Raw genomic sequence first — 19,583 nt, 5'->3', positions numbered from 1 at the left:
GTACACAGATAAGAAAATAATCCAAGATAATTTGAGGAGAGAAAAAGCACCAAATCCCAAATTACACAGTAAATGTCAAGTGTTATATTTTGTGAACACTTAGCAAACATGGTGGATAGTGCCCATTCTGGAGTCCAGGAAGAAAATCTGACCTCAGACACTAGCTGTGTGACCCTGTGCAAATTACTTAACCCTGCTTGCCTCAGCTTCCTCATTTGCAAAATGAGCTGAGAAGGAAATGGCAAACCACTCTAGTTAGTATCTTTGTCAAATAAAGTCCCAAAGAGTCAGGCACAACTGAACAACAATATTATGTTGCAGGATACTTTGCTGAGATCTTGCCTTCCTTGTATTTTGGGAACTTTTACTCCCTTACCTCCTAACAGGAACCTTCTTGAGAGGATAGAAATATAAATAAATTTGGGTAGATAAGCCTGCTCTCTTGCAAAATTTGTTCAATTTTCTTCTCCCAGCTTGATGTTTGAGTTCCAACAATAAAAATAAATCAGTTTTGTCATATCCAATAATGACCAGCTCCATACAAACCCTAAACTAGGGACTCTGATGTGTTCCTATAGATCCTATACATTGAGAGAGCCAGTAAATTCTTAGTGAATATGTGATGGTAACACCAGGCAACAATCAGTTTTCTAACTGAACTTGTTGGCTGTGTGATCTTAGGCAAGACATTTGATTTCTCTGGAGGCTCAGTTACCTTGTCTGTAAACAAAACAAAACAAAACTCTGAGGTCCCTTAAAACTCTGGATTTAGGATCTCATAAACTGGAAAGTAGTTTCTGTATAAATTCATCTCCTCATGTAATAAGAATGTCCACAAAAGCACATCCCTGTGTATAATTCAAAGATGGTGATTAGGCAGATTCCTGAGGAATTACAACATCAGTGCTTTAAGCTCTTTTTTATTCTCTAATACATATGCCTAACTCTTGATTAGAAGTTAAATCACCCTAGGAAGAAGGAAGGGGAGAAATGAAAGGGATGTGAAAAACGGAAGAGATTAATAATAAAGAAAATCCATATAAAAGAAATTAAATGATTCATCTGGAGTCACACATATTGTCAGGACTAGTATCCAGTTCCTCTGACTCCTAGTTAGAAAATAGATATTTCTCTTCTTCAAGTAGTTTTAGCCTGAGAGTATCTTCATATAGTCATTTGACCTCAGGGAGGCCTTAAGAGAACTTCATAGTTTTGGTTTCTAAATGTTCATTTTCTAACCTTTCACTTAAGCAGAAAATAATATTGCCATTTTGCTTTTTTCCTTCCAGTTTCTTTAATTATTCTTCGCTCTCACCCTGTTGGGTCTCTGTCCCATATTCAGCTTCCTGATCCTTAAGGAATTGGACAAGTTAGCCCAGGCAGATCCTGTCTCCTCTGAAAAATCGACATCATGGAAGAATTTTCATGTCTTTTTTTTTTTTTTTTATGCAGTAATTAGACTTGATAAAAAGATATTGTGCTATCTTCTTTGATGGAACTATTCAGAGCTATTCCAATCCTTCCATAAGACTTAAAGAAAACTAGCTTGAGTTCTAGTTTTAAAACCCCCTCAGCTTATCAAATAACCCAGCATCTAGACCTTGGTTGTCTTCTATTGGACTTGCTCCAGTTTGTCAGGACAGAAGAAACTTGAAGATGTGGTTTGACCAAGTCCAACTACAAAGGGCTATTACATAATTTATTCAGGGTGCCATATTAGTGTTACACTATTTGTGTAGCCTGAAATTGAACTGGATTTTTAAGACAGCTAATTCACATTATTGACTCATACTGAATTTGCAATAAATTAAACACCCAGGTCTGGTTCATATGAACTACTACATAGTTGAGTTGACTCATTAAGTTTATAAAACTGAATGGTTCTAAACTGATTCTGGTCTACCATTCACAAATGGTTATCTTTAGGAAAGCCCATCTTTTTAATTATTATTGGTCAATAATGACCAATAATGCCTATCAAAATTATTTTCAGCATCATAAAACCTCTACTAGCTTTCTCTCTCTTCTTTGTATTATCTGCAGGTTAAATAGAATATATTTAAGGATTTTATCCTTGTCGATGCCAAAAGGGCTATTCACAAAACTACAAAGCATTCCCTCTAACTTGGCATCTGTCCATCAATCAGTTCTGTGGTTCTGAAGCCACCTTACATCCAATCCATAGTTCTCTTTTGACCTGCCTGCTTCTCCATAGTTAACAATTCTACATTCCACAATTCAGCCTGGATGAGATCCTACTGCTTTATAATAATTGCATGATAATCCATTTTAACATTTTAAAAATTATTTCCTTAAATATCTCAAATTATTTATCCAGATTAATTATCCATATTTCATCAGTGTTAAGAACTTGTAATGGAGGCTCCCTCTATCAGTCTCAATATCAATGGTCCACCCCTCCAGAATGTATAGTCTTAGAGACTATAGTTACTTGGAGGCACAAGAGATAAAGTGACTTCTTCTTCCCTTCTCTTTCTTCTTTTCTCTTTCCTATTCTTCCTTTCCCTCGCCTTTATTTTTCATGCTATCCTTTCTTGTCCTTTTGAAAGTATCAAAGGATTATCAAAATTGACAGTCATAAAGGCGTCTATTAGTTTTCCCTCTTGGCTTTGTTTCACAAATTCTTTTCTACTTCCTTTCCTTGAAAATTTTTTCCTTTTTCCTCTTCTAGCCATTTCTAACCCTGTGTCTGGTCTAGAGTTTCTCCAAAATTCCCTTTTGGGACAGGGGGATGGTGGTGGTTATTATTATAAACAATTGGCATTGTATTTTACCCAGCTTCTCTCCCCTTCTTGGCTTTATGGATAGATTGCAATAAGGTTCCTTAAAATTTAGGTGCTGATTTTTGTAATATCTTTTTAGCAGACTAAGCATCAGTCCTTATGCTGATGCTCTTTTTGGAATATAGCTAACTCTCTCACAAATACTATGCGCTAACCTCCTAAATAATCTCTGTGTCACAACTGTCTATTGGGAGCATAATCTTTTTATTTTATTTTATTTTTTAAGATTTGATCTTTTCATTCCTGACTTCTTTTCACATTAGTTAGGTTAAGATAGGGTCTTACTTCAGCTCACCTTATGGGTAGTCTTCCACATCTGAGCAGCTTCTGGAAGGACATAAGCCCTGCTGAAGAAATTCTTTATTTAAATGATTTAAATTTTTAAGTGATCTATGTTATAATAGAGCCCTAAGCTTGTCTTTTAGAGAGACAGAAAATATTGATAAAGAAAATACCAATATAGGTTATCCCCTTCCCAGTGCTTTAGTATTATAGCAGCCCTTTCTGTTCTTAAAGAGCAACAAAGATAGCTATAACTTTCTTGTTAAAGCTTGTCTTTTCTAAGAGCTTCACAGTTTGGGGGCTGATAAGAAACTATTAAGTGTGATGTCTTCTACTGGTCCAGTCAATATGGACTACACATAAAATGAAGTCTCTTTGAAAGGAAAAAATGCATATATTTAATTACAAATTGAAAAATTACTGTAATTATATGCTGTCTTCATCTTTATTATAAGCCTTTTTTTTTTTTTTTTGGTGGGAGGGAAGGAAAAAAAGTGGGGAAGTAGTGTAGTTTGTAATTGGACCAATACTGTAATTGTCTTGACTCATGCAACCCACTCCTTCTATGTAGTTAATTAATGCATGATATGTTTATTGAGATGGCCTCAATAACTTTCTCTCCCCCCCACACTATTCTTTACATTATGTAAAAATTGCGTAAACACCTAAGATTTTTGTGCTTTCTTTTTTTTTTTTGGCCATATTTTTACTAATGCATGTTTCTGGTGATTTGTATTTTCTTTGGAGTCACCATCAGTTGATTATGGTCCAATTTGTCCATGTATTCATATGTCTATTGCAGAGTTGTTTTGTGATTCTCTTGCTGGCTGGAGATGGCCATTTTTCTTATGATATCATTTCAGGAAACAATGTTTCATAACTCTATAGTTTACATTTCTAAATACCAGTTTTAGCAACTCTCAGATGGTTACATGATTCAACTTGAAAATAAGACATTAGTAACAAGGAATGATAGATCTCACAGGTCACTGGAAAAAGTGCAGGATTTGGTTGGTATCAGAAGACCTGTATTCAAATCCTGACTTTACTACTTTTTACCTGTGTGACTTTGGGCCACTTACTTATGTCCTGCACTTCAGTTTACCTATCTATAAAATGAAGAATTTGGGCTAAATGACCTTTGAGGTCTATTTCAGTTCTAAGTCTATGATCCTTGAAATACCATAGATGCTGTTCTGTAGTTGAAGATAACTAAAAATGAAGGGGGGAGGAACAAGAAGAGTTTATAAATAACCTTCTGATTAATGTTATAGGGAATGATTAAGATTCAACAGCTGGGGAAAGAAAGCAAACATCCTATTCTAAGAATAGGAATAGGGACTCTGCGTTCATTTGGGAAGTTGGTTAAAAAAAAATAAATAAATGGGTTGATGACAGACAGATTTCCAAGGCTTCAGTTTAAACTTCCAGCATATTGGGCAGTAACTTATTCTGAATCCAGGATATCCCTCCTCCTGCAACCTCTTCCCTGCTCTTGAACCCATAGGTACATGTGTCAAAAAGACTTACAACCAACCTCAAATATTTGAAGAGCTTATGAAAGATAAACAGATCTTATTGTATTTGTTTCTAAAGGGTAGAATTGGGTCCACTGGAGCTAAAATTTTAGAGAAATAAATTTGGGATTAATTCTAAGAAGAATGACCTAGTCATTAGAATTGTCGAATAATTAAATAGCTATCATATGATAAAATGAGCTCTTGGTCACCTGAAGTGTTCAAGGAGAAGCTAAATATCCCCTGTAGATTAAAAATGAAATTGTTTCAATAGGCAGAGTATTGGACTAAATGATTTAAGTTTTGGTAAATAGTAGTAACCAAAGAGAAAACACCACTCATTTTCTATTTTTGTTTAAAGATCTGTAATTATGGTAAAAAAAAAATCATAGTTTATGTTTCCAACAGACACCATGTAACTTGACATGATATAGCTGGGAACAGTCAATCTGTCACAAATTGAGGAATAATGTGATATAATACCCTTACTTTAAAAATAAGAAATGAATGAATACAGTTTTAAATTGCTCTGAGAATGGAATGATATCAAGAATTAGTTCTGCTGTTTTCTGTTCTGATCAGACCACATGTGGATACTATATTCAGTTCTGGGTTCCACATCTTAAAAAGTTCATTGAAAAGTTCAAGAGAATTCAGAATGGGGATCAGGGTGGCAAAAAGCCTCAAGAACATGTTAGTTGAGAGATATAGAGATGTTTATCCTAAAGAAGACAAGACTCAGAGCACATTACAGGTATCTTGATGTAAAGAGTTTGTATGTAGAAAAGGAGATTTGTTTTGCATGGTCCCAGTGGGAAGAAGCTAAATTGAAGTTAGGAGATGCATAGAGACTAATAATATAGTTTTGATTTAAGAAAAAAACAACCAATTCCTCAAAACTTACTAGAGCTATCCAAAAGTGGAATGGGATGTTTGAGGAGAAAACAGATACTTATTCAATAAGCAAAGACCTGGACCACTTTCTTAAATAGGTTATAGATGGGATTCTTTATTGTGTGCTGATTAGAGGCTTGAATAGTCACCAAGAACTCTTCCAGTTCTGAGATTCTATGATGATTCTATGACTAGAGAACTGTAGTAAAAATTGAATGACCTTCTTTCCCAGATAAAGAATGATAAATATAAAATGCTCTTAACAGAGTTAATATTGGGTTTTTTGTTGTTGTTTTTTAGGATTTTAACACTTTTAAGGTTTCAATAATATTTTCTCCAAATTGCATATAAAAAGTTTTTAATATTTATTTTAAAAAATCTTAAGTTCCAATTCTCTCCCTTCATCCTTTTCTCCTTGCTTCCTGAGGCAATAAGCAATTTGATATAGGTTATGCATGTGCTATCATGCAAAACATTTCCACATTAGTCATGTTGTGAAAGACAACACAGACCAAGGGGAAAACACATACACACACACACACACACACACACACACACACACACACACAAGAAATAGTATGTTTTGATCTACATTCAAACTCCATCAGTCAGGATTAATATTCTTATTTTAAAAAAAACTTTGCTTGTAGATTACAACTTGTTAAACATTAAGTTAATATATCTTTTCTTATTTTTAAATCACAGAGCACATTTTATACTTTTACATTATCAGGAAGACTTGGTTGGTGGTCATTTTGTTTTGATAGTTTATATACTGGGTTATCCTTCCCCTAAAAGATGCTGACCACAGCTGAAAAAGCAAGCTGAGGCATGAATACAATTAATCTCTAAACTTGCATAGGAACATAGGGACTTGTGTCAGCCCATTTTTCTATCAAGATACCCATAAGGTCTCTATTAGCCAAAAAATATCTATTGTGTACATGGGAAAAGAGATAAAAGAGAGGTGGGAAATGGGAGGACAGCAGTTATAGTTTTCTCTTCCTCCCAGAGACCAAGTAGGAAGCAGATTCTCCCTTAGGAAAATGGAAGTTAGAAGAAAAGTAATCCTATATCCTATCCCACTTTGCCTTTGCAAATCTACAGTATAGTAGCACTCTGAGGGTATAATCTATTTTGCAGGAGTTTAAGACAGGAACTTATTCCCTAAAATTCTCTTAGATTTTTTATTGGGTGGTCTCCTATCCCACATCATCCCAGTGGAGAAGCTCTCTTCCTTCTCCTGTCACTTGCTATTGGAGCTGGCTCTTCGGGCAGTTTTCTAGGAACAGACCCAGAGTTAACATTTCAAACTGCAAGAATGAGGTGGGAGGTATTGGATTTTAAGCCTTATGAGTCATAAAAAGAGCAGTAGCATTTTTTGGGTACTCAGTGAGAGCTGCTAGCTTTGAGAACTTGCATAGAGCCAGTCATATCTCAGTGTTCCAATATCAGGTCTTCCCTACATGTTACATTAATGATTGATTAGGAGAGGAGTAACTTGGAGCAGTGGATAGAGTGCTGGACATAGACAGAAATACTCATCTTCATGAGTTCAGATCTGGCCTCAGATACGTCCTAGCTGTGTGACCTTGGACAAGTCACTTTACCCTGTTTGCCTCAGTTTCCTCATGTGTAAAATGAGTAGAAAAGGAAATAACAGACCACTCTAGTATCTCTGCCAAGAAAACCCCATATGGGGTCTTAAAGAGTTGGACATGACTAAAATAATTGAATGACAAATTAAATCCTTTTTTAAAATGCAATGAAAGACAATCTGTCAACATTCACATCTTCTTGTAGATTACTTGAGTTGAATAATCATATTGGATATTGGAGCTTTAATAAGGGAGAGAAGGTTGAAGACTAAAGGTGTGACACTCCAGCAAAAGTCATCTTATCTGATATACTGCAACATATTTAACATATATAGGACTGCTTGCCATCTTGGGGGAGGGGGGGGAGGTGGAGGGAGAGAGGGGAAAAAACGAAACATAAGCGAGTGCAAGGGATAATGTTGTAAAAAAAATTATCCTGGCATGGATTCTGTCAATACAAAGTTATTATTAAATAAAATAAAATTTAAATTAAAAAAAAAAGTCATCTTATCTGAAACATTGTAATGCCATTTAGTCTAGCAAAGATATTATCCAACTATATTAGTTTACTAAAAAGATTTTTCTCTTTGATTCATAATTGCATAAAGATAACCTTAGTTTTAATCCTTCTTTCTAAATATCCAGAATTATAACTATGGGAATAAGATTTAGCTTAAGTCAGCAAGCAATTATTAAGTGCCTCCTGTATATGAGGCATTATAGACATGTTCTCTTTCCTCAGAAGCCAGAGTGCCTGGTAATCTCTGATTACTTTGAGCTCATTTATAGGAACCAGCCTTTTCCTTGTGTACTGTGTTGCCTTGAAGAACAAATTAGTCCCACATAGTTCTTCTTAGGCTGTTCTTGAGGCAGGATTAATTTTTTTCCATCATGGTTAACATCATTATACATACATATTGGTGGTTCAGTGGATAAAGAACTGCTATCTAAGTCAGGATGACCCTAGACAAATCACTTCCTATGGGTGCCCCATGCAACCATCTAACACAATCAGTTCACAGCCTCTGTACATCTTCTTTGATAAAGGAAATTTCCTTGCTGAGAGTTCTGTATTGCCTATGAAATTACAAGTCCATAAACAACACACATATCCATACATTTGCTTACATAGAGAACCCATAGTTCATGCAACTGGATTTAAATGATATATAAAAACCTGTCTCTAAATCAGGGCTTCTTAACTGGGTTCCATGAACTGGTTTTTTGAAAATATTTTTAAAACTGTAGATCAATAGAACTATTTCCTTTGGCATCCTTCTGCATTTAAAACATTATTCTGAGATGAGGGCCATTGTTCTCTCTAGGCTGGCAAACGAATCCATGACACAAAAATAATTAAGAATTCTTGCTCTAGATATTGCTGAATATTTTTTTCTTTTATCAAGAAAGGTCTGTCCCAAACTCTTTTAAAACTGAGTTACTGTAGTCATTTGGAAGAAGTTATTTTTGCTTGGTTCATAACCCTAGCCAGCTAAAATTGCACACTGTTGAACTGGGAAAGAGTTTCAGCTTTCGTCTTGGGAGATGGTTTTTGTTTGGTATTTTGTTTCTCATTTTTGAAGGGAGGGAAGAAGATAACTTTTGAAAACTCGTGATTGCTCATTATGAATTTCCAAAAATTTTTTTTTTATAGCTTAGAACACAGCCAGCCTTCAAGTAACATTGGCATAGCTAAAGATTCAGAAGTTTACAAGATGCTACAGGAGAAGCAGGAGCTAAATGAGCCACCAAAACAATCCACTTCGTTCCTGGTTTTGCAGGAAATTCTAGAATCTGAGGAGAAAGGTAAGTATTGTTTGTCATTTGAGCTGGATATCCAAGGGTTTGGGGGTCATTTATCATTTTCTTTTTTTTTTAAATGATTTTAAATATAATATTTTGTTTCAATGTGAATGAAACATATTTGGAAGCCATTTATATTTTCTAAAATTCTTCAATGCAATTGAATAGTTATAATCTTCATCTATAAATATTGCAAGGGATAGAGTGCCATCCACAGAGTCAAGAAAACTTTGGTTCCAGTCCTTTCACTGACACATGCAGGTTGAATGACCCCAGATAAGTCACTTAGCCACTCAATGTCCAATGGAAGCTCACTAAGACCAAATTGTGGAACACTGACTGATCTTCATTGGTAGGGAGAAAGTTTCCTCACTGGCAATTCTCCATGTATATGCGATTGCAGACCTGGTCCAAAACAAAAACAAAACCCAAATATCTCAACCCATAGAATCTCGTAACTTTGCAGTCACTCTCTTGGAGTCCCTATCAGGAGTCTTTGTCTATTCATTTTTCCTCTTGGTTTGTTGCACTTTAGTTGTCTGATTTTACTTCTTTTGTTTTGCATTATTTCCTTACCTTCTTTTCAGATTAGGAGTCACTGAACACAGAGGAGTTTGTCTAAAGATTTGAAAAAGGTTTAGTTTTTGTACACAATCACCCAAAAGTATTATTTCCTACTTCAAGAAACCATCTGTTAAGCTAGATACTTCCTTTGTGCTCTATATATGTCTTAGGGTCCCAGAATGCTGATGCTTAGAAGGACTTTAGAAATTCTGAATTACAGCATCCCATTTTATAGAGGAGGGCACTGTGACTTAAATTGGTGAAGGGACTTGCCCACCATCATGTTGTTAGGAAACAAGGGAGCCAGCACTCCCTCACTCCTAAACTTTGTGAAGCGTTTTCTCTCATGAATTGCTTCCAATTATAAAGTTTTTCTCTCCACCCCCTTTGGTTTTCTGGAAGCCCAAAGGCAGCCTTCCTGTTGGACTTGGAAAGGATATAAAGGTCTGAGGGCAAGGGACGATGACAGATATGGTTAAAATGACTCAGAAACAAAAACCAGTCACTGCTTTCCTTTGGGGTTGAGGAAGAACAAAATATGTACTCCCCCCTTAAGAGAGAGAAAGGATGTGTGTGTCATCTTTAGTTCTTAAAGCAACAAAAAGAGAGGGGATAATGAGTCCTGTCCCAAGAAGTGTGAGTATGGTCCTATAGTCATTCTTGGGCAGTCAGAGCTAAAGAGCATCAGGAGCTGTTTCAGACATCCTCAGAATGCTAGAGCTGAGGGCTTGCTTGCTCCCAAATCTGGGATCCACAGTGATGAACCAGTTCTCTAAGGCCTCTGAGATGGATTCAAATCATTTTCCAGGCATCTTTTCAATATTCAGGGCTGAAGTGGACCTCTCTGGCCTCCCTGGAAATGCTGTTTTTCTTCTAACAAGGCAGAGGAGTTATAATGGAGAGAGCACTTTATTTGGAATCAGAGGAGCTGGATTTATATACTAGTTCTGATACTACTCGTGTGGTCTTGACAAAAGTCATTTAACTTTTATGATCCTTATTTTTCTTATCTACCAAGTGAATTCTAAGAACCTTTCCATTTCTAAATCTGTGATCTTATGCATTGTAGATTTCTGTCTCTTTCTTCTCCTTCATCTCCATCTCTTTTTTGAATATCTACCTTTTTCAAAGAGTACACTCTGAAGAAGGGAGGTGGTAGATCTTGGGAAAGTACCACTAAGAGAGGATCTCAAAGATCTTTTCTGTGGAATCACTACTTATTAGAGACACCAAAATAGAGATTCTTAATCTTTTTTGTGTTGTCTTTGGAAGAAATTTTCTCCTTCTAGCTTCATTGTCATGCCCAGGCTCTACTCTCTAATCCATTACCCTTCATACTCAGGGAACCTCAAGCCCTACTGATAAAAATTTGTAATATCCTTGTTCCCCCTTCCCTTAAAGCTATCTCAAGAAGTTTCTATTTACAATCATGTAAAATTTCTGACCACAGTGGTTCCTGACATCAACACAGTTCCTGGCACATAGTAAGTGCTTAATAAATACTTGATTGATTGACCGTTCTAGCCTATTAGGGTCTTTTTGGATCTTGACTATGTCACTCAATATTTAAGTTTTCTCTCTCATTTTCCTAGACCCAGAAAAGAGTATAATGTTGGCTCTGCTTCAGCCACTTATTTCCCAGTTTGTTCCCTTGTTTTCCCTTCTGGATAGTCCTTGTGAAAAAAATGTATGATATGGTAGCTATTAAGAATAAATTGTTTTCCGAGTAACAGGCTTGTTATTTTTTTGTTCTAGGGAGGGATGAGAGCAGCACTTAGGGAAATACGTTTTAGGTTTTTTGTTTTTTGTTTTTTTTTTAAGAAATTATTTTGAGGACTTTTGATTAGGTCAGCCTAAATCCAGAACTATGTAAAAAAAATCACTTCCCAAGACAAGCAGTCTTCTCTTTAAAACTTAAAAAAAAAATTTTTTTGACAATAGTATTTCACTATCATTGGTTTCCTTTGTAATCTTATGCATTTTATTTTATTCATTTAAAAACATCCTGAAAAGGGGTTCATTAGACTGCCAAAGGGATCCATGATTGCAAAATGTTGAGAATCTCAGGACCACGGAAGGCTCGGCTGGAAGAGAAAACCTTGCATGTAATGCAGCTTAGACTCATGAAGGGAGTAAAGTAGAAAAAAAAAGTGAGGGGTACTGAACAACCTTTCAATTGGAACATTCTGTCATACAGACATACAACTCATACAAGGCTGACTGAGATACACAGGTGGCCAAAGCCCCTTTCCTCCTACCATCCAGGTAGGAGAAGGCAGAGGTGGTTGGTCCTAGCATGGGAGAGTTAGGAAAGTTCTTAGAAATCATTTAGCTCAACTTGCTACCCACTTCAAAAGCATAGTTCAAAAGCCTGGGACTGTATGAAGTCTATGAAAAATTATGTTTTGAGTTAGGAATGGAGATTACCCCAGTGAAATAAATCTCACCTTTTTTTTTTTTAAAAAAAAAATTATTTATTTATCTATCTATTTGTTTGCTTATTTTATTTACAAAGCATATACATGGGTAATTTTTCCAACACTGAGCCTTGCAAAACCTAAATCTCACTTTAAAGCAAATAAATCATATCACTCCCAGGCTGATGTAATCCACATATACAAAATCTCCATACAACCTGGTTTCTTGAGTTTCTATATTTCCCAAGATTGTTGAATTTCTTATATTACTCTATTCTGTCCATCTCAGCAGGCAAGCTCCATGCAATTAGGGAATGCCTTTTAAAATAAGCTTAATTAAGCCACCCGAAGTGCCAGGGAGAAGGAAAAAATAACCAGCTGTTGACTTCAGTTGAAGGCCTGAGGCTGTTCAGGCCAAAGGGCTTTTCAGAGATACTAGATTTCAATTGAATTTAAATGTTATGGTTTGACACCACAGAGAACTCTCTATTATGTAAAACATAATAGAGAGTTGGTACTAAGTTCTATTGATTTCCTTTTTACTACATCTTTCCCCTTCTCTCCACTAACATGGCCTTTATCACTTCTCACCTCTGTCGTTAATAAGCTTCCCAATTAGTCTCCCTACCTCTACTCTATGTTATTATAGTCCAATTGCTTTCCCCTCCATGCTGTCCCCATGCTGCCATTTATTCCCCTCTTATTTCTACCTCTTAGAAGCCTTAGTCACCTTCTAGTTCCAGGGCCAACTCCGCCACATGATGACTTTCTTGATCTGTAACACATACCCCTAAACCAGTAACCTGTACAAAGTAACCTAAAGTTACTTTGTAGATATTTTGTATTACTTTCTCTGCATACATGTTGTTCCCTACCCCACTACATCTTAACCCTACTACTCAATAAAATATAACCCCTTTGAGCAATAATATCTTCTTTAATTTAATTTAATTTAAATTAAGCCTTTAATAATAAATATTTGTTGAATAAATATTGAATCAAAGAACAGTAGATTAGAAGTCAACAAAGCTGGGTTATATTCCTTGTTCTGCTTTTAACTATGTGACCGGGGGAAAGTAACTTTGATTCTCTGTACTTTTATCCTTTCTTTTCTTCTCTTTTCCTTTCTGTCTCTCTGTCTCTCTCTCTCTCTCTCTCTCTCTCTCTCTCTGTCTCTCTCTTTCTGTCTCTGTCTCTGTTTCTGTCTCTCTGTCTTTGTCTCTCTCTCCCTTTCTTTATTTCTTGCCAATGAAAGAGGTGGGGGTTGATAGACTAGATCATCCTTAAGATGGACTCTCCTAGCTATAATGAATTATAATTCCCGTTCCAATAAGTGGCACATTTGTGATGGGAACAGGAGATACATGACTAAATGTAGAATCTGGTTATTGTAATTCCTATCCCTCCCCTTTCCTGTGATTTTTGATGTTGGTTTATGCATTCCACAAGCAATATAATCAGCTCAAGCATGTGTCACCAAACAACACATTGCTGAGAATTTGGGTTCTTTTTATGAGCCTAATATCCTGCATTGGCTACCAATGGGAAGTAAATGTTTCTTTGCTCACTGATGAATCAATACCATTCTCTCAATCCCAAGAAACTCCCTGACTCTAGTATTTGTACTCAATAAGACTTTGTTTCAACAGCTGCTTTATGCTTTAGAGTTGTCCAGGTAGAGGAAATTGTTGCAGTTTCCTCCTTTTCATACTAAGGTTGGCCAACGATATCCTGATGTGCTAACGTCAGGGAAAAAGGGGAACGTTTTCTGGATGAACTCCCAGGACTTGAAAAAGCATTATGTCTAACAATGTTCCGTGTGTGTGTGTGTTTCCAAGTTTTGACCAGACAGCATGGTTTACAACACTTATGGATTTGTAAGGCGAAGCACACATGAGAAGATTATAGTGGTTTCAGGGAGAATTTGGTTTTGGAAAAATCACTTCCAAAATGCTTAGCATAATGCTCAGCACTTAACACAGTGCCTGGCATATGGTGAGTATTTAATAAATGTTTATTGACTGATTGATCAAAGTAGATAAAGTAGAACAGATCAGATAGCTAAAATTCAGAAATAATTGAACACAATAATCCCACATTTGATAAACCCAAGAATACTAGGGGAAGAACTGCCTATTTAAAGCTTAAAAAAAAACAAACAAACCCCAAACTGGAGTGTTCTGATACTGCATACAATATGCTCCAAATGGATAATTGATTTTAACATAAAATGTCATTTTTTTAAAACTTGCTATCTTTTAGATTTGTGATTGGGGGAAAACTCCATAACCATAACTCTAGAATCAAGGGACTGAGAGCACCACAAAAAACAAAATAGACAGTTTTTGTTATGCAGAATAGAAAAAAGCTTTTGCATGAACAAAACTAATTTTTTTTTATTTAATAATAATTTTATATTGACAGAATCCATGCCAGGGTAATTTTTTTTACAACATTATCCCTTGCACTCGTTTCTGTTCCGATTTTCCCCTCCCTCCCTCCACCCCCTCCCCTAGATGGCAAGCAGTCCTATATATGTTAGATATGTTGCAGTATATCCTAGATACAATATATGTGTGCAGAACCGAACAGTTCTCTTGTTGCACAGGGAGAATTGGATTCAGAAGGTATAAATAACCCGGGAAGAAAAACAAAAATGCAGATAGTTCACATTCGTTTCCCAGTGTTCTTTCTTTGGGTGTAGCTGCTTCTGTCCATCCTTGATCAATTGAAACTCAGTTAGGTCTCTTTGTCAAAGAAATCCCCTTCCATCAGAATACATCCTCAAACAGCATCGTTGTTGAGGTATATAATGATCTCCTGGTTCTGCTCATTTCACTTAGCATCAGTTCACGTAAGTCTCTCCAAGCCTCTCTGTATTCATCCTGCTGGTCATTTCTTACAGAACAATAATATTCCATAACGTTCATATACCACAATTTACCCAGCCATTCTCCAATTGATGGGCATCCATTCAATTTCCAGTTTCTAGCCACTACAAACAGGGCTGCCACAAACATTTTGGCACATACAGGTCCCTTTTCTGGGAATATAATTTTTTTAAAAATCCTGTCAATGATCTTAGGGGGAGGGAAGTCTTTACATCAGATTTCTTTGATAAAAGTAATATCCATGAACTATATAGAGAATTATATGTATATTAGGGGGCGCCATGCACCAATTGATAAGTGGCTCGAGCTTATGAACAGTTTTCAGAAAACAAATCTTATCAACACTGAAAAATGTTACAAATCATTAATAATAAAAAGTAAATATTAAAAGATCCTTGAGGTTCCCCTGGCCAGCTACAGGTACTGCTTCTCTATTTTCCTTAATTAGCATAAACCCATCATGCATTTATTCTGGTGACATATGAACTAGTCCAGTTTCAATCAGTACAGCCTATGCTAGATAAGTACCTTCTTTAGTACATCAATAAACACCAGCTAGAAACAGCAGGAATCTTTCCAGTTTTTTCTTCATTTGTTTGTCATGAGGGCCCTAGGACTATATCATATTGCCTCAAGACTGACCTTCATTTGGCCTTTATGGGTCAAACCAATGACCAGGTATTGAACTTTTAGCCGAAAAAGACTTTGTCTTTCATTGCTTTGGTTTTCCCCCATCTGTAATCCCAATTCTACCTCTCTCTAGTGGCCAATCACTGCCAAATGTTAAATAATAAGTTAGATAAAAGAGAGTTGGACTTGGAAGTCTGGAAAACCTGGGGTCAGAACCCACCTCTGCTATTTACCAGCCGTATAACCTTGAGATAGGACTTCTTGAATCTTCATATTCCTGCCTATAAAAGAGAGATAATGGGTTTTGTTGCAGTACCTAGCTCACAGTGTTGTTGGGGCTCAGATGAGAAAATGTGTAAAAGTACTTTGTAAACACAAATTTCCCATATGAATATTGTTTCACTTTCCTTCTTACCTGTGTTCTTCAAATTTAAGGAGACCCCAATAAACCTTCTGGATTCAGAAGTGTAAAGGCACCTGTTACCAAAGTTGCTGCATCAATTGGAAATGCCCAAAAGCTGCCCATGTGTGACAAATGTGGCACTGGCATCGTGTAAGTACTGATTCCCACTTCCCCTATCTCATCTGTAATGAAATCCAGAATGGGTCACTCACTTAGGCACAGATAATACCATAGTAACACATCAAGGGTGAATGAATGCCTTTCCCTCTTCCCTGCCTTTAGCTGACCTCTAAGTTCCCTTCTCCTGGTCTAATTTGTGTTCCTACTTTTTTCTTTCCACCTATATTTTCCATCATTTTTGGCTGTGGGAAAAGGTGGCTTCCATCACTTTGTCAGGGAACAAGTGTCCCAGAACCAGGCAGAGCCCATGAGCCAATATGATAAGAGGTAGAAGACTGTTTTTGAAGATAGGAGTCTTGTCTTCAAGTTAAGGGATCATGGGCGAGTTCCTTCCTTTCTCTGAACCTCTATGTCTTTAAAACAAGTGGATTGAATTCAATGATCCCCATGGTCCCTTGTGGCTCTGAATCCATGATCCCATGACCCTCCTGGGATGGCACAGCTGGGATGGCAGCCACATGGATGTCTAGACTAACACTGTTCCTCTTTTCACAGTGGTATGTTTGTAAAGCTTCGAGACAAGCATCGGCACCCAGAGTGCTACGTGTGCAGTGACTGTGGGATCAACCTGAAGCAGAAGGGCCATTTCTTTGTGGAGGACTGCATCTATTGTGAAAAGCACGCCCGGGAGCGAGTGACCCCCCCTGAGGGCTATGATGTGGTCACTGTGTTTCCCAAGTAGACCAGCAGGCGTGTGTACACTAACCTTTTTCAGTCCTCACTATATTTTCCTCTCAAGTTCCCTTTGTCTTTATCTCCTCTCTCTCTGTCTCTAGGAATTGACACGGTTTTAACACTGTGGTATCGCCTTTCTCTTTGCCTCAGCTAATGGGATCTCACCCATCCCATGACCCTCGCTTTTTAAATAGCGGACAGCTTTGGCCACGAGTCTTCTCATCATGTCTCCTTGCGATGCTCTACTACTATGTCCAACAGCATCAGATAGAAATTCAAAATAGAAAATAAACAAAATCTATTGGATTTTGAATTCATTTTATAGTCAATAAATGTGAAGAATTTTATTGAGAGTATGCTTTGTGTCATTATTACCTAATCATATGCCTTATGGCTACAGCTGCTTCTTTTGGCTCATCTACCTTCACTTCAGGGTTCCCTTTGGTGTTTCAGCAGCACCTCAGAGAAAAATCAGAAAGGGGGATGATCCCAGTGAGGCAGGTATTCACTGGAGACTCCAGAAGGTGAGATTTCTTTCTTTCCCCTACCCCCGAATTAAAGATACATTGAATACCTAGAAATATCTAAAGGAAAGAGTCCAAAGAATTCACAGGCTGTATGATTTTCATTGACCTAGTTAATTTTCATTACATCACCGTAGAAATGAGGAGCATCTACATATATTATTTGGGAAGTCTTTTTCAGATTTTCAAGAGGCATGAATTTTCTTGAGCTTTACTTAAAAAGACCTAAGGCTTTTTTTAATTTTAAATTCCTTCCTGGTCTTTTCATTCCTAGATACCCATGTTAGGGCATGTTAGAAGGATTAGGATTGGTTTAAACCATTTTACTTCCTAATTCAAGCAGAAAAGAGAACCTTGTTTCTTTTTAAGAAATTTTCAATAGTATTTTATTTTTTCCAAATCCATGTAAAGATAGTTTTCTTTTTTTTTTTTAATTTTTTAATAATTTTTATTGATAGAACGCATGCCAGGGTAATTTTTTACAGCATTATCCCTTGCATTCACTTCTGTTCCGATTTTTCCGGTCCCTCCCTCCACCCCTTCCCCCAGATGGCAAGAGTCCTTTACATGTTGAATGGGTTGCAGTATATCCTAGATACAATATATGTGTGCAGAACCAAACAGTTTTCTTGTTGCCCAGGGAGAACTGAATTCAGAAGGCATAAATAACCCGGGAAGAAAAACAAAAATGCAAGCAGTTTATATTCATTTCCCAGTGTTCTTTCTCTGGGTGTAGCTGCTTCTGTCCATCTCTGATCAATTAAGGCTCTCTTTATCAAAGAGGTCCACTTCCATCAGAATACATCCTCAAACAGTATCGTTGTTGAGGTATATAATGATCTCCTGGTTCTGCTCATTTCACTCAGCATCAGTTCATGTAAGTCTCGCCAGTCCTCTCTGTATTCATCCTGCTGGTCGTTCCTTACAGAACAATAATATTCCATAACGTTCATATACCACAATTTACTCAACCATTCTCCAATTGATGGACATTCTTTCATTTTCCAGCTTCTAGCCACTATAAACAGGGCTGCCACAAACATTTTGGCACATACAGGTCCCTTTCCTTTCTTTAGTATCTCTTTGGGGTATAAGCCCAGTAGAAACACTGCTGGATCAAAGGGTACACACAGTTTGATAACTTTTTGAGCATAGTTGCAAATTGTTCTCCAGAATGGCTGGATGTGTTCACAATTCCACCAACAATGTATCAGCGTCCCTGTTTTCTCACATCCCCTCCAACATTCCCCATTATCTTTCTCTGTCACTCTAGCCAATCTGACAGGTGTGTAGTGGTATCTCAGAGTTGTCTTAATTTGCATTTCTCTGATTAATAATGATTTGGAGCATATTTTCATATGTCTATAAATAGTTTCAATTTCTTCGTCTGAGAATTGTCTGTTCATATCCTTTGACCATTTATCAATTGGAGAATGGTTTGATTTCTTATAGATTAGGGTCAATTCTCTATATATTTTGGAAATGAGGCCGTAAAGATAGTTTTCAACATTTATTTTTATAAAAGTTTGTCTTTCATATTTTTCTCCCTCTCTCCTTTATCTCTCCCCTCCCCAAGCAGCAAGCAATATGATATATGTTAAATACATGCAACAGAACTTTATTCCTTATCCCATATTATCCAGATAAAAGGTTTTGCCTTTTTCTCACTTCAAATAGTTCCTTTTCCAACATTTTGTAATAAATGTATTTTATTGATCTGCCAAAGGAGACTGAGATCTCCCTTTCCCCCATCTCTACTGCTCCTGGTAAGTGTTTACATTTCACTCCTGGACTTTGGAGGATATGGAAATGAGTCCTGCCAAGGCAGGGGTCTCCCTGGGAGTCCTACTCTTCCCAAAGCTTTCACTGGGGACATCTGTCTTGCTGACAGCTGGCCTTCCTCTACTTGACATGTGAAGAGTACCAGAAGTCATGTGGGTTGCTGAAAGAGACTTTGTTCTTTGTTCTGGACCTTCAGAAAAGAAGTGAAAATGATCTCACCATGGACCCTATAGGAGAATCGAGTCCTACTTTTTCTGGTGATCATCATGATAATAGCTGATACAACCTTGACAAATAACTTAATGTCATTAGAGTGGGTTCTGCTGTTAGCATTTTTTCTCATGGGTCTGTCTATCCCAACAAAGTGTGACTTAGCTCAAAGACAATGAGCTAGGCTATTCTAGTTTATTGGTCTTTACACCTGCCATCTGAGTGCATCCTATTCCTTTTTAGGCACCATTCTGGTACCATCTATCAATTAGCAAGCATATATTAAGTATCTATAATTTGCCCACATCGAGCTCAATTTCTAGTATGTGTGTGTATATGTTTATATAGATATATACAAAAAATGTTCAAAATAAAAATAATCTTTGAAGAATTAGGTATAGGGATAACG

At 36.8% G+C, this 19,583-nt stretch overlaps 1 protein-coding gene across 3 annotated transcripts in view; it reads left to right on the top strand.

Annotated features, from left to right (window-relative positions):
• PDLIM1 (PDZ and LIM domain 1) overlaps nt 1–17,005 on the top strand; it is a 48,934-nt gene extending 31,929 nt beyond the window's left edge. For all 3 annotated transcript variants that reach the window (XM_051981693.1, XM_051981694.1, XM_051981695.1), the window contains 3 exons: nt 8,750–8,901; nt 15,836–15,953; nt 16,479–17,005. In XM_051981693.1, coding sequence (XP_051837653.1) covers nt 8,750–8,901; nt 15,836–15,953; nt 16,479–16,665 — 457 coding nt within the window. In that variant the 3' untranslated portion in view covers nt 16,666–17,005. The remainder of the gene's footprint in view (nt 1–8,749; nt 8,902–15,835; nt 15,954–16,478) is intronic.
• The last annotated feature ends 2,578 nt before the right edge of the window (nt 17,006–19,583 follow it).

This window comes from Antechinus flavipes, chromosome 2 (genome assembly GCF_016432865.1).
Source record: "Antechinus flavipes isolate AdamAnt ecotype Samford, QLD, Australia chromosome 2, AdamAnt_v2, whole genome shotgun sequence".
Lineage (NCBI taxonomy): Eukaryota > Metazoa > Chordata > Mammalia > Dasyuromorphia > Dasyuridae > Antechinus > Antechinus flavipes.
This window is presented reverse-complemented; position numbering and strand designations above follow the sequence as displayed.